Source organism: Canis aureus, chromosome 10 (genome assembly GCF_053574225.1).
Source record: "Canis aureus isolate CA01 chromosome 10, VMU_Caureus_v.1.0, whole genome shotgun sequence".
NCBI lineage: Eukaryota > Metazoa > Chordata > Mammalia > Carnivora > Canidae > Canis > Canis aureus.
The window spans coordinates 55,532,909-55,547,406 of NC_135620.1; the positions used below are offsets into that span (position 1 = coordinate 55,532,909).

Genomic DNA, 14,498 nt, shown 5'->3' on the forward strand with positions numbered 1-14,498 from the left:
TTCCCTTTAATTAGTGAAATTGATTGCATATCCTATATAGTAATGAGCTTCAACTAGATGCAGACCCTCATTGGATCAAAGTCAGTTTAGATAAGGGCAGCTCAAGGTCACAGAGGGAGATGCCCAGCAGATTCATTTGCATAAAAAATTACTGTTAGAAATAGGACACTGAGGCAGCTCTGGCGTTTTGATCTCTTGGCCTTTGTCATGGAGATTCCTAGTTGTGAAGGGAGTAAGGCCAGTGTCCCAGATAATGATTAACTGTTTTAATGGCATTCATTCATTCATTCCGCACTAACTACTCATGCAGAAAAAAGGGTTATGTAAAATGACATTAGAAGAAAATCATTTGTAATCGTTGCATCGGGCTGCACTTTGAGGAGACATTAGGAGTAAATCCGTGGCGTGGTAGGCTTATGCTTTATCTTCTGATATTTACTGAGTTTACTGGTGCATGAAAAGCTTTCAGCAAGAATAGCAGATGGGATGGACCTTTCATAGGTAATGCTATCTACCAGGTTATTACTTCTATATATTGATAGTAAAGTAATCTCCAAGATATCACCCTACAAATATAGATTATTTAAATGTCTGTAACAAAAAAAGAAAAAAGCTGCTTTCATAAATAGTTCACTTGGTAACCCATTGGTCAAAGTCTCTAGATAAATTCTTAACTTTAAAAAAAAGTTTTAGGGCAGCCCCAGTGGCTCAGTTTAGCTCCGTCTTCAGCCCAGAGTGTGATCCTGGAGACCCAGGATTGAGTCCCACATCGGGCTCCCTGCATGGAGCCTGCTTCTCCCTCTGCCTCTGTCTCAATTTCTGTGTCTCTGAATAAAAGAGTGTTTTCTGTGTCTCTCCCTCTGCCTCTCTCTCAATTTCTGTGTCTCTGAATAAATAAGTAAAATCTTTAAAAAAAAAAAAAAAAAGTTTTAAAAGACTACATTCATTCTCGTACATTTAACTTTTTGTCCACAGTGCAGACTGTATGACAGAACTCTGAACTTAGAGCTAATCAGTTGACATATTCTGCTTTAAATTGGACCTTTCCTGTTAATTAAAAATAAAGACATGCTCCAAGGCAGAACTATTGAGTCACAAATTTATATTTCTAACACTTTAAATAGCTGTAAGATTTTTGTTAGATCATAGTATGAAAACTTGTCCACTGGAAATCATTATTGAGTTTTCAGTACTGTATTCTAATATAGAAATGTTCTCTAATTAGGTGAGATCTAGGCTGATTTCATTCCTATTAAGTCCTAGTACATGATAGTTTATTAAAATGGGAGTATGTAGATAGCGTTTGTCATGTCATTTACTAATTAATTATTGTGAAACAGTTTAGAATTTCATAGCACAATATAAATACTGTTGCTATTTTTATTAGTAATAATGGAAGTTTTTAACTAGTGACATTATTCAGATGAATGAACATCCAAATGTTTGCACTTCATCCACGGGCATAAATGAACAGCGGGGCTAAATTTGAGACTCTTTGAATGAAATTACTTTCAAAATAAAGTAAGTGTCACCATGAAGCATGCTTTCAAAATCTTGATTAAGAAGGATCTCTTTATCCTTGATACTGTAAAACTGAATTCCTATTCTCTTTATACTACTAATTCCTTCCTGATTCTTCCAGACTATATATCACACTCTCAGTGTGAAGTAGGGGAGACACTTAGGGAGCTGTATTAATTTATGCAGGCTTTTTAATATATCAAAACATAATTTTATAGGTTGTCCTTTAATGATGTTAAAAATTGATATCGTTTCCCAATGTACCCAAATTATTAACAATAACTAAAATGTATTGGATGCTTACTATGGGCTATGTGCTTTACATATGCATTGTTAATTTATTACTACTTTGTGAACTCTTACTATATGCCTGGCCTGTTACAGAGCTTGCTTTCTTCTTGCCTGGGATTGTAAGTGGAGGGACAGATAAAACAAGCAAAATATATAGTATGTGAGATGTGATAAGTGACATGGAGTTTGTTTGTCTGTTTGTTTGTTTGTTTGTTTGTTTGTTTTTTTAAAGCAGTAAAGCAGGGTAGGGAACACCAGTTGGAGAGAGCTGACAATCTTTTTAAAAAGTGATCAGGAAAGCCTTACTAATATGACCTTTAAGCCAAGATTTGAAAGAGGTGGAGTGCACCATGTTCTTCTGGGCAAAGAGTGATACAGGCAGCTGGAACAACATTAGAACTACCTGTAATTTCCTCAAACTTAGGCAATAAAATAATTCAGAGAAATTCCGTAAAACTTGTGCTCTGCATCCTAATCCATAGAGGTTTTCAGTGTTCAGATTTATTTTAATCACATTTATTGGCCATATAACTCATTTCCACTCTATTAAATTTTGAAGTGTTTAACATCTACTCATTTACCACCTATTTATTGAGCACTTTTTTTTTTTTTTTTTTTATTGAGCACTTTTTATGTTGTAGCTTAGGCATCAACAGACTTCTTCTGTAGAGAGCCAGATAGCAAAGTTTAGCTTGGTAGGCCATATGGTCTCTGTCATAACTCTGCTCTTGAAAAGTTACCACAGATAACCAACCGTATTGCAGGTAGTTCTATTTTAAACTTTTTGAGGAAACTCCATACTATTTTCCACAATGGCTGTGCCAGTTTGCATTCCCACCAACAGTCCAGAAGGGTTCCCTTTTCACTACATCCTCACCAACACTTGTTTCTTGTGTTTTTGATTCTAGCCACTCTGACAAGTGTGAAATATTATCTCATTGTGATTTTGATTTACATTTCCCTAATGATGAGTAATATCGAGCATCTTTTCCTGTGTCTTTTGGCCATCTGGATATCTTCTTTGGAGAAACGTCTGATAAGCACTAGGTGATATATGGAATTGTAGAAACACTGTATTGTACATCTGAAACTAATATAACACTATAGCTATACTTGAATTAAAATAATGTAAGAAAAACAGCGATAGATAATCTGTAAGCAGATGTGCCTGGCTGTGCTTCAATAAAACTTTGTTTTCAGACCTTGAATTTTGAATTTCATAGAATTTTCATGTGTTGCAAAATATCTTTTTTTTTTTATTTTAATCATTTAAATGTAAAAGCCATTCTTGTCTCTGGGCTGTACAAAAACAAGCAGAGGACTGGATTTGACCTGTCACCCATAGTTTGCCAACATGTATATGCTCATGCCATGGGCCCAGCACTCTGGTAAACATCACTGATAAGGCATCCTTGAACTTGTTCAGCTCTACCACCCATCTGCCACCTTAAACAACAATAACAAAATTAGTTGGCAGACCAGCATTCTTTGTAACAGCATCTCATTAAAGTACATAAGTGGGGTGCCCTTGGCTGGCTGAGTCTGGGGGGCCTGCAATTCTTGGTCTCAGGGTCATGAGTTTGAGCCCCATGTGGGGTGTAGAGTTTATTTGAAAGAGAGAGAGAGAGGAAGGAAGGAAGGGAGGGAGGGAGGGAGGGAAAGAGGGAGGGAGGGAGGGGAATGAGAGGGAAGGAGGGAGAGAGAGAGAGAGAAAGGAAGCAAGCAAGCAAGCTTATCCAAGTTATACCCTGTTCTTAACCTTTCTTCCAATCTCAAAAAAAAAAAAAAAAAAAAAAAAAAGAATGGGCGGGAATTCGTTTTTTTTTTCCCTCGTTTAAAGCCCCTGCCACCTCAGGGGTTTTATTCTATCTTCTCTCTTCTCTCCTGTTTCCAAGCCCTCCATCTCTCCTACTACTTTCTCAGCTCTCTCGCTCTCTCATTCTAATAGCAGACTCCATCAAACCCCCTTCCTAGGTCTTGCTCAGTATTATTCTGCCCCTTGTTATTCATGTTTCTCAGAGTAATACATACCTACTGTCTCCTTTTCTTCAACTTCCATTCAGTTTTTTAAAATATTTCCTGTAAATGTGACATACATACTGAAAAGTGCATAAAACATATACAACTTAGTATATGAGTTATATAACACACACTCAAGTTCTAGAACACCACTTGTGTTCAGGAAATAGAAAATTGTGGCTACCCCAGAAGCCTCTGTGAGTTGTTTTCTCCCCACTGGAAGTAACCACCATCCTGGCTTCTGTGGGCAGTCATTTTCTTGTTCTTCTATATGATTTCATCATCTTTGTATGCATTGCTTCACTCTTGAACCTGTTGACTTCTACTCTTTTTTACCTTTCCACTAATTCCAAAATTCTCATCCTCAGGATGACCTCAGGTTATCCATAAACAGTTGCCAAATCTAACCGACATTTCTTGGTTCTAATCTCAACAAGCCTCTGCTGTATTTGACATTGTAGATGAGTTCATCCTTCTTGAAGCTGCTAAGATCTGTGACTGTATTTTCCTGTGGTCTTGCCTCCATCAACCTTTCCTATTCTGTCTCTATCTCAGGATCCTGTGTCTGCCTCTTAAGTGTTGTTCTTCCCAGGGTTCCATCCGAAGTTACTGCTGCTCATGCTGGGTATGGCAATATGTCCACTCGAGTCTACTGAGCCTCCACTGTTATACAGATTTCTTCCAGATCTAATCATCAGCTCACACTTGTTCCCTAAGCTTTAATCTCACATAGACAACTGCCTGGTGGATATCTCCACCAATGCAGGATCTAAGTTAAACTCCATTATCTTTCCCTCTGATTTGGCCTCTCTTTTTTCTCCCTACCTTTTCTGAAGCAAGTATTGGCACTACTACCAAATCATTGGCATTCATCAATTCACCCAACTTAGAAACCTGAAAAGCATCCCAGTTTCTCCTTTCCTTCATTCCCTATATCTTTTCAATGTCCAAGTGATACCATTTTTATCACCTCATGTATTTGCCAAATCCATTCCCTTTTTCCTATACTTGAGGAATACTTGAGGCCCTCATATACTCGTATACTTGAGGCCCTCATCACCTCACTGGCTTTCCTCACAGCCACCTTTCTCACTGCATCGAACCTTCTCCTGCTCATATTCATCACCATCCCTACAACTACAAGCCAAAAAGTTTTTTCCGAAATAAAATTGTAACTATTCTGCTCCTACATTTAAAACTATACTTAAGAGATCTCTGGGTGGCTCAGCGGTTTAGCGCCTGCCTTCGGCCCAGGGCGTGATCCTGGAGTCCTGGGATCGAGTCCCACATCAGGCTCCCTGCATGGAGCCTGCTTCTCCCTCTGCCTGTGCCTGTGCCTCTCTCTCTCTCTCTCTCTCTCTCTCTTTCTCTTTTTTTCTCTCTCTCTCATGAATAAATAAATAAAATCTTAAAAAAATAAAAATAAATGGAAAGGCCCAGATAAACTCCAAGTTCCTTAAGATAACTTATAAGGCCCTCCCTTCTTTTGCCCTCCATTCTCCAGGCTCATTTTTCAGTATACCTGAAAGTGCATGTTGTACTTTGTCAGCATGTGTGCTCTTTCTTAGTTTCATGTCATTGTTCATGTTGTCCCCTCCACTTAGGATGTTCCGTTTGACTTATACCTAATCCTTTGAGAGAAAATGTAAGTTTCATACTTCCAAGGAAGCTTTCCCTGTCTTCTTCCACCCTATCCAATGGTGGGTCCCCCTGGCCACTCCATTAATACCTTGTCACTGTGCTTATTACATCGTTCTGTCATTATCTATTTCTGTCATGTTCTGCTAGGCTATTGTACTTCTCTGAGAGACCAAATATCTAGCACTGGGCATAGTGCCGAATGGAATGAGGAGTGAAGGATAGGAAAGAACACACTGATATGAAGTATAAAAGAATTGTTAGGTTATGCACTTTAACACAGAGAACCATCTGGATATGAAGTGCGCACACTAAACTCAAGGAGGCAACATCTCAGGGAATCTCTTACCAAAAAAAGAGCTCTTTGGGAAAGAATCAGTTGTTAATTTTCTTCTAACATTTAATAAACCCTCATAAATACTCATGTTGCAGACCAAACCTGGACCACCCAAAAAGCCGAAGACCCCTTCTGGACAATCAGCCTTAGTGTATTGCTACAACTGTGGGCAAGAAGGCCATTATGGACACGTAAGTTTGAAGTGGCACTGGGGCAGAAAGCATTCTGTTGTTCTGGAAGTGGTTGCTGAAAGATGAACTCGAAAAGAGTATAATTCTGAATGCTTACTTTGTTTTATCAACTAACATCCTGAAGTAAGACTTCATATATTTTCAACTGATTGACTTCTCCCATCCTGCTACAGCAAGGATCTGTCGGAGCACATTCTTCTAATTGTTTTCAGTACATAGGAATAAGTTAGGCTAACACAAATACAAAGCTCATAAAATCCAGCAAACAAATAAAAGTAATCAGCAGAATGGTTACAGTTCCTGTGAGTCCTTATGGTTGCTATTACTTTGACACAGTTGAGTCATGATTTTAGGTTTTCTGTGTAGTTCTCCAGTATCTCTAGTTTTCCCTGGTATTGTTTTCACTTAAATTTTCATCACTTACATGTAAACCCTAGCACGAGTGGAAAGACAGAGGTGCTGCATCTTTGACTAGCCTGCTCCCCCCACAAATGTCCAAATTCCCTATTTAGACTGCATGTGCCCAGCCCTAACAGGGCCAAACTCTGTGTGTTTTAGGTGTAGGGATGTCAAAGCAGAAGAAACTTGTGCTGTGGGACGGGAGGGAATCTCCTAGCCTCTTGTCTTGTTAAATATGAAATAGCAGCAGCTCATCCCAGAGACAGGCTGCAATAAGAAACCACTCAGAGCTCTCTCCTACATCCCTGGAATCCTGCATCAGAGGAAGAAAGGCAGTGGCACAAAAAAATAGAAAATCTGAATGGAGAAATACATTCCTAGTCTCCAGGTGGGCTTCTAGCAGCCTAGATAAACCAAAATAATCTAAGATCAGATTTGATGACACAAGAGTAAAGTATTCAGTGGGCAGAGAGTCCTCAAAATGGGTTGGGCTGTGAGCAGTAGGATGGGGGAGTACTATACTTTGTGACTTGAATTCTGACCATGGTGCCTCATTCATGCAGCCTTGGGTCTGGAGCTCTATAGCATAGAGAGACAGACAGACTGACTGACTGGGAAAAGAAAAGGGCTAGGTCATAGCTCACCAGCAGATGAAGTTTTTCTTCCATGTTGGGGCAGTAGGACCATGGAGTGAAGGGATAGAATATGAAAGTAGGATGAAGTTCTGATCCTCAGTTCCAGTTTTTGCTCTGATACTGACTTAACCATGTGATTTGAACAACCCACATTTTCTCTCTTGTCTTCAGTTTCTTTATCTACAAAGCAAAGAAGTTGTACAGGGAGATTTCTCAGTACTGACATTTGGATGCTGTTTCCAGTGTGAACAAATCCATAGTACAGTGATATGGATGGAAAGACCCTGTAGTATACTTACTTCATTTCCATAGAACTCACACTGAAAGCCTTGTTAGAGAATACTTTTTCTTACAGAATTATCATCTCTAGATCTTTTCCTGCTTTGTGCCTTTCTCCTTATTGCCAAAATTCAGATGTTGCCAACACTGTTTAGGAAACCTATTCACATTAAACATTCCACTACCACGCAGATCACATGGATGTACAATTTATGCTTACTGACAAAGGGGTGTATTTTTAGCATTTATGTTTGTTCAATTGAAGAAAAACAATTATAGTTGGACACATAATACTTACTAGTCACTCCTGTTAATGTAGATAGGAAATATATTAACATTTGGAATTTATCCCTGAAATCTAGATTTAGATAGTTTTTAATTTACAATAAAGCAAATTTGGCAGCCTATTGCTGCCATAGATGAAGAACTCTAGATTATTCACACTAATGAAGAAGATCAGTGGTGTGGCTAATCCAGAATAGTAGATAAATTATATAGCCAACTATCAATTGTCTGTGCTAATGGAGGGGACCAGCGATGTGGATAATCAAAATATAATTTACATTTAGCTTTGGAAAATATTTATGGTACTGTATAGCTCTGTATAGTCACACCAGTCTAGACCGTACAGGATCCAAACATGAGACTATGCAGATGAGTAAAGATGCCTGAAGACCCCTCCACTTCAGTTTCAGAAATACAGCTCTACAGATGTTACTGAACAGCCTCTTCATGTGGAAGATATTCTAAGGTGAATGTGGCACCGCCTTTCCCTAATTCCACTTATTCTCTAATTGGGAAGGCAGGAACAGTCATAAGCAGCTCCACATCAGGCCGACTGTCATAGGAAACAGTAGTCACTGTGCAGAGAGACTACTCCAGGAGCATATGAAAGTATGAGTGAGCACTGGGAGTGTATCAAGGTCTGTAGTACCTTTTTATAATTGTAATTTGCTCTTAATATTTTATGGTTAGAATCTCAGTCCATTTAAGCTGCTATAAATAAACTACAATAGACTGGATGGTTTATAAACAACAGAAACTTACGTCTTAGAGTTCTGGAGGCTGGGAAGCCCAAGATCATGGTTCCAACAGAATCCATGTCTGGTGAGGGCCTGCTTCCTCAGAGATGACACTTTCTTGCTGTGTCCTCACAAGGGTAGAATGGGCTAGGGAGTTCTGTGGGGGGTCTCTTTTATAAGAATATTGATCCCATTCATCAGAGCAAAGGTCTGACAACAACAAGCAAAGGTCTAAAGCAACATAAGGCCAAATAAAATAAACCCTCTAACAGAGGAACAAGGCAAGTGTAATGGAGATCCAGCTCCTGTTGCTGTTAACTCAGACTGAGAGAGGGGTTTGGCAGAAAAGATTGAAAAAAGATAAGGGTTTCATGAATAAAGAAGGAAAGAAAATCCAAGCCTGAAAGAAGCAAGTACACACAGTTGGGTGTGGTTGGGTGTGATTGGATATGATCCTCCCAACGTCCCAGCAAGACTGCATCCTGAGCCACAGAGTGGGGTATCCCTGGTGCAGGGCTTGTCTCTAACTACAGTGGTCCATAATCTTGCAAAAAGGTTGTCTGCACAGTGCGCTTATTATCAAATTTGATAATTTGAAACAGTAATTTCAAACAATTTGCAGGAATGTACAGAAAGACGAATGTTTAACCAGACGTTTCCAACATCTCCATTCATCTTCTACTATGATGACAAATATGAAATTCGAGAGAGAGAACAGAGAATAAAACGAAAAGTGAAAGGTATGTTATTGACTTCTTATGAGATCCACCTTTGCAATAGTTCCTAAATACCTTCTCTTGCACTGTCTTTCCCTGCTCTGGGGGGAATCATTGGTTAGCAGTGAAAATGTTTTTAAATAATTACCATAGAAACTAGAACTTTCTTGATCTCCAGAAATCAGGCACCCAGTTCAGAAACTGTTGCGTTCTTTTCACAGTGATGATTTTTCTCACATAATGACCAGTTTAGAATATGTCCAGAAAATACTTCTATCCATATAAGTATGCAGAGTTTTTAAAGGCTACTTTGAGATTTTTTTGTTTAGCAAGTAATTATTTTTTCCCTTTCTTTGTCTCTACTATTTTTCATGGAAAGAAAAGCTTTCCCTGCTAGGTAATTCCTGGTGATTCCTGGAGCTTCCTTAAAGATGTCCATTCTTAGCCCACCCTCTGTGGTTTCTTTTACTGTTGCTAACATAAAGTTCTTCTATTTTATCATTTAAGCCTACTCTTCCTAATTCTTTCTTGCCATATTCTTCATGATGGTTTACCAAGTTACTTTTGTTGCTTTAAGGACAAAACAGTTCTACATTTTTCAAGTTGACCTATACATTATTAACTCTTTTCTCCTTTTTGTTATTCTTTTCCCCATCTCTCTGAGTTTGGGTATTTTTCAAACGAAATTACTTCTCAACTCCTGCATATGTTATATATTACATTTCATATGAATTTATCTCAACGATAGAGAAATTATAGTACATGAAGATATTGATTAGGCAGCTAAGTTAAAAAATTAAGAAGAGGGATCCCTGGGTGGCGCAGCGGTTTAGCGCCTGTCTTTGGCCCAGGGCGCGATCCTGGAGACCCGGGATCGAATCCCACATCGGGCTCCCGGTGCGTGGAGCCTGCTCCTCCCTCTGCCTGTGTCTCTGCCTCTCTCTCTCTCTCTCTCTCTGTGTGTGTGTGTGACTATCATAAATAAATAAAAATTTAAAATTTTTTTTAAAAAATTAAGAAGAAAAGCACCAAATGTCACCTCTAAATTAAAAGATTATGGCCAAAAAAATAAAAAAAAATAAAAGATTATGGCCACTACTTTATTTTTTTTATACTTTTCTATATTTCCCAGGTTTTCTATAATGAGTCTTTATAACTTACAATCCTAGAAAAACCATTTGTTTTCCCTTTTAGCTAGTTATATTGACAACTCTGTGGCTACTTAGAGGTTCTCTATGATTCATTGGAATTTTTATTTTATGCCAACGTCCATAAGTAATTACCTTTGCTCTATATCCTAGAATTCACTTTTTTGTTCCCTAAATATATTACTTTGCATTTCATCCTGTTTTGTTATAGGCTACTTATTTAATCTTTCAAGATTTTATTGGCATGTTAGTTTTTCATCCCTCATTGTAACCTCATCTCCCACTTACCCCATCAGAATCACGACCATCAACAGTTGTAGTAAGGGTGCCAAGTCCTGGCAGAATTTAATATCAGATCTGGCACCCAAACCTCTGAGATACATGTGTATGTGTATACTCTCCAAGCCAGTGATACCTGTTCTGGAGGAGTAACCTCCCGTCCAGTTTAGCATCCACCTATAAGTCCTGTGGCCAGACTTTATCTTAAGAGGGTAATCGAAATGTCATATGGAACTGTTAAAAGACCATTTTACACATCTTGTTTCACTTTATCATCAAGGGTTATTTCTTTATCACTGCAAGAACTTGAATTGGTCAGACATGACTTTTCTTCACAAAGCTAAGATGATTACTGCTCTCACCAGTCTTCATCTCTGTTGTTCAACCTAATTCAGCTGTACTGAACAGAATAAATACCATTGGATTTCTGGATATTTTTTATTTTTAGCAATCAAATACAGAATTATAATCATGCAATTTTTAGTCAATGATTTTTACCTCCTTAGTAATGGCTATTTAGAATGTCCTATCATTTACACATTTCATTGTCTGGTTTCCTTTTCTGCTAAGTTGTTTGCAGACCTGTGAAAGCAATGTGTGGACTGTCTGGCTGCTGAATATGCAGAAATACTTTTATATTTTCCAGAACTCCAGAAGAATGGAGATTTCCCAAGGCAATTCAAGAGACCTCACATGGAAGCAGCAGATAAGAGGCCCCACCAACACAGAAGGAAGAGCCATGCCTCATGTAGAAACAACAGGTGGCCTCAAGAAAAGAAAGAAACCCAAAAAGAAATGAGCAGGAGCAATAAAGAACGAGAGAAACACAGGAAGGCTGACAGGTGTCATGATTTGGATGAGGACTTCCCCAGAGGCCCAAAACTCCACTCTTCTTCTGGCACTTTCAGAACCCAGAAGGCTCCTAAGTCCTTCCACCACTCATCGCATTCTCACAAGCCAAGAGAAGACAAGCTGCCCAGAGAGGGCAAACGGAGCAAGCATAAGAAAAAGAGCCACTTGGAGGGTGATGGCAATGATAATTTGTTTCTCATTAAGCAGAGGAAAAAAAAATCCAAGTTGTGAGACAGCTTCTGATCCAGCTTTCCAGTGTTTGGTCTTCATGCCTATAACATCCCAGCAAAATCTTTATTATCTGTGATTAAATAAAGTGCATTTTTGGTTTTGTTTGTAATCTCAGCCGTGCCTGGAACTGCTGAACAAAGACTGTGGAGATCTCCATTCTCTGTGTCCAACAGATTATTAAATGTAGGAGGGGGGAAAAACACACAGATATACTCAGACTTCCCCTGCTCCTATACGTCATTTTTACTCAGAATCCTAGGGATAAGAAGAAATAATCTTTTCAAGAAAAAATTTTTAAATACTCTAATAAAGTAAAAGCTCATCAAATGTAATTCATCTGCATTGGGAGTATGAAAATTAAATCCTTGCAGGAAGAGAAATTAATGCTAATATGAAAAATTCATCAAGTCTTTCTTTTTTTTTTTTTTTTTAAGATTTTATTTATTTGTTCATGAGAGACCAAGAGTGAGGCAGAGACACAGACAGAGGGAGAAGCAGGCTCTTCACAGGGAGCCTGATGTGGGACTCGATCCCTGGATCCGGGATCACGCCCTGAGCCAAAGGCAGATGCTCAACAACTGAGCCACCCAGGTGTCCCTCATCAGTCTTTCATCATTACTTTATTCTTTTTTAACATCAGAAAGGGTAATAGCTGTAAATCTCAATCTAGCTGTTCTTGCTCTTGAGGCTGGAGTCAGAACAGAACATCAGAGGCTAAAAGATGAAGGTGTTCTCATTGAAACCCCTAAGAGGTGGAGAATTGGCCTGTAGCAAAATACAAGCAAGGAACCCAACCTGTGCAATGGCATGAGAGAGATTTCCTGAGACAAGTAAAAGAGAGTCCTAAAAAATTGTAATGTAATCATAAGGAAATAGTTTTCACCATTTTTACAGTCACACTTCATGAAGACTGTCACTCAGATGTATAGAGATGGATACTGCCCCACTTAAAACACTGTTTTGTTTTCACGGGTTTTTTAACTACCACAAGGCTATACAGAAATTTTTGTACCTGTGAATTTTTTGTATTTATCAAAGCTTAATGTTAGAAAAATAAAATGTCTGAAAAAGAGTAAATAAGTTTGTCAATTATGTAAAAAGGCAATAAGAGTTTGAGTGACAAAGGCCATGGTTGGGTTGGACACGTGGCTAAAGTTACAAAATCTCCATGAACTGGGCTCAGAATGCCCTTGTCACCCAAGCACTAGCTCCATGCCAAAAGAAAATGATGCGGAGTCCGTTAATCTGGGCGATTTTAGAATGTTAGGTTCTTACATTTGTGTTTTACTCTTTGTGAAGTACATGAACCACTGTGTACCTGGTGGGATCAGCTCTCCTATCTTGTAGGGGGAAAGCGAGAGTCTCTTCCCCTAAAACAGCTTCAGCATCAGCTGTGGCTTCACAGTGTTTAGGCCAGTGCCCTCTCTGGGGATGCCCTGCTCTCAGCTAAGTGCAGGTGTTCTTTGTGTGTTGGTTCATAGCTTCCTGACATCCTTGCGATTGTTTTGACCCCAAGGTAAGTGGCCAGAGTCTTTTAACGCCCAGCTAAAAGGGCGTGACAGCCGTGAAAAAAAACAGCTTCACAGAGTATAAGTCTTGAAATAATTGGTGTTATTCCTCATTAAGACCTGGGATAAGCATGTATTATTATTGGTGTGGTGTGACTAGCATTGCTTCAGGTGCAAGGGCATCTCCTTTCAGGGCAGCGAGGGGATTGCCATTCCTTAGGATCTTACATACATGGCAGATTGTTTGGAGAAAGGAAGAAAAAGTGCTCTTTTTTAAATTATTTACTTACTTCTGCACATTTTCCTATTTTCCCCCTATTTTTTTTATTAGACAAGCATTTTGTGCTAGGATATAATTTACCCTTCAGGCCCATGCATTTATATGCAGATAGGAAAGGCAGCTGAGCTATTTTACTTGTGGGCATTAGGGTGGTTTAGGAAAGAGCAGAAACACAGAGGAGCTTCTGCTCCATTTTCTCTTTGTTGCCTGGACACCTGACTCTCACCAAGTGTTAAATCAGTCCATCAGGGACTCACAGTAGTTTTCCATACAAAAATGGGAAGCTTAAAAATATATTAGAGATTTCACAATTCATCAAATAATATTTTAAATGGATAAATATAATTGAGAAGAAAAGCAAATGTCCCAAACAATAAGCATCTGTTTAGTTGTTAAGCTTAAGAAGGCTAAACATCTTTTGCCTCTAACTCCACTCTGATTACAGGCAGTCTAAGTTGCTCCTTTCCTGGGTGATAGCTTGGTTCATGTTTGCCATTCTTAGAATATAGTACAGAGAAACTGTCTCCCGTTCTCTCAATGGAAAGTCTTGCTTTCATGGACCATGCTACTTGCAGTATACCTATTACTCGATCTTTATTTTTGTTAACAAGGATTACATGTTCATTTAAAGGAAAGAAAATGAAAATTAAAAAATGATACCTGATTCTTACACCCAAAGATACGATTACAATTCTTAGAGTCTTTCATTCCTGACTTTTTTCTATACATATATAGTTTTGTAACCTCTTTTTTCACTTAATGCATTGTGAAAATATTTTTTCTAATCAAATATGTGCCTACATCATTATTTTTAATGGCTACATGATATCCTGTTATATGGCTATACCATAACTTATTTACTCAGCTTCCTATTGTTGAACATTTTGGTAGTTTCTAATTTTCATTATCTTAAAAAAGTATATGCACATCCTATCTTCTCTGATTATTCTGTTGCAATACAATAGAATTTGTGGGTCTAAAAAATATGTATATATTTCATGCACCTTTTAATACATATTGCCAAATGACATTCCCAAAAAGTCATACTACTTCCCAGTCATTTACACATTCCTGGTAGTGTTTGAGAGAGTTCATTTCCCCACTCCCACAATCATGGGATATTATCATTCCTTTTTCTCTTTGCTTCTCTCA

At 38.5% G+C, this 14,498-nt stretch overlaps 1 protein-coding gene across 3 annotated transcripts in view; it reads left to right on the forward strand.

The window, feature by feature from the left end:
- Window positions 1–12,638, forward strand: part of ZCCHC7 (zinc finger CCHC-type containing 7) — a 252,064-nt gene extending 239,426 nt beyond the window's left edge. For all 3 annotated transcript variants that reach the window (XM_077912559.1, XM_077912558.1, XM_077912560.1), the window contains exons 7-9: window positions 5,902–5,997; window positions 8,955–9,072; window positions 11,122–12,638. In XM_077912559.1, the coding sequence (XP_077768685.1) occupies window positions 5,902–5,997; window positions 8,955–9,072; window positions 11,122–11,558 (651 nt within the window). In that variant the 3' untranslated portion in view covers window positions 11,559–12,638. The remainder of the gene's footprint in view (window positions 1–5,901; window positions 5,998–8,954; window positions 9,073–11,121) is intronic.
- The last annotated feature ends 1,860 nt before the right edge of the window (window positions 12,639–14,498 follow it).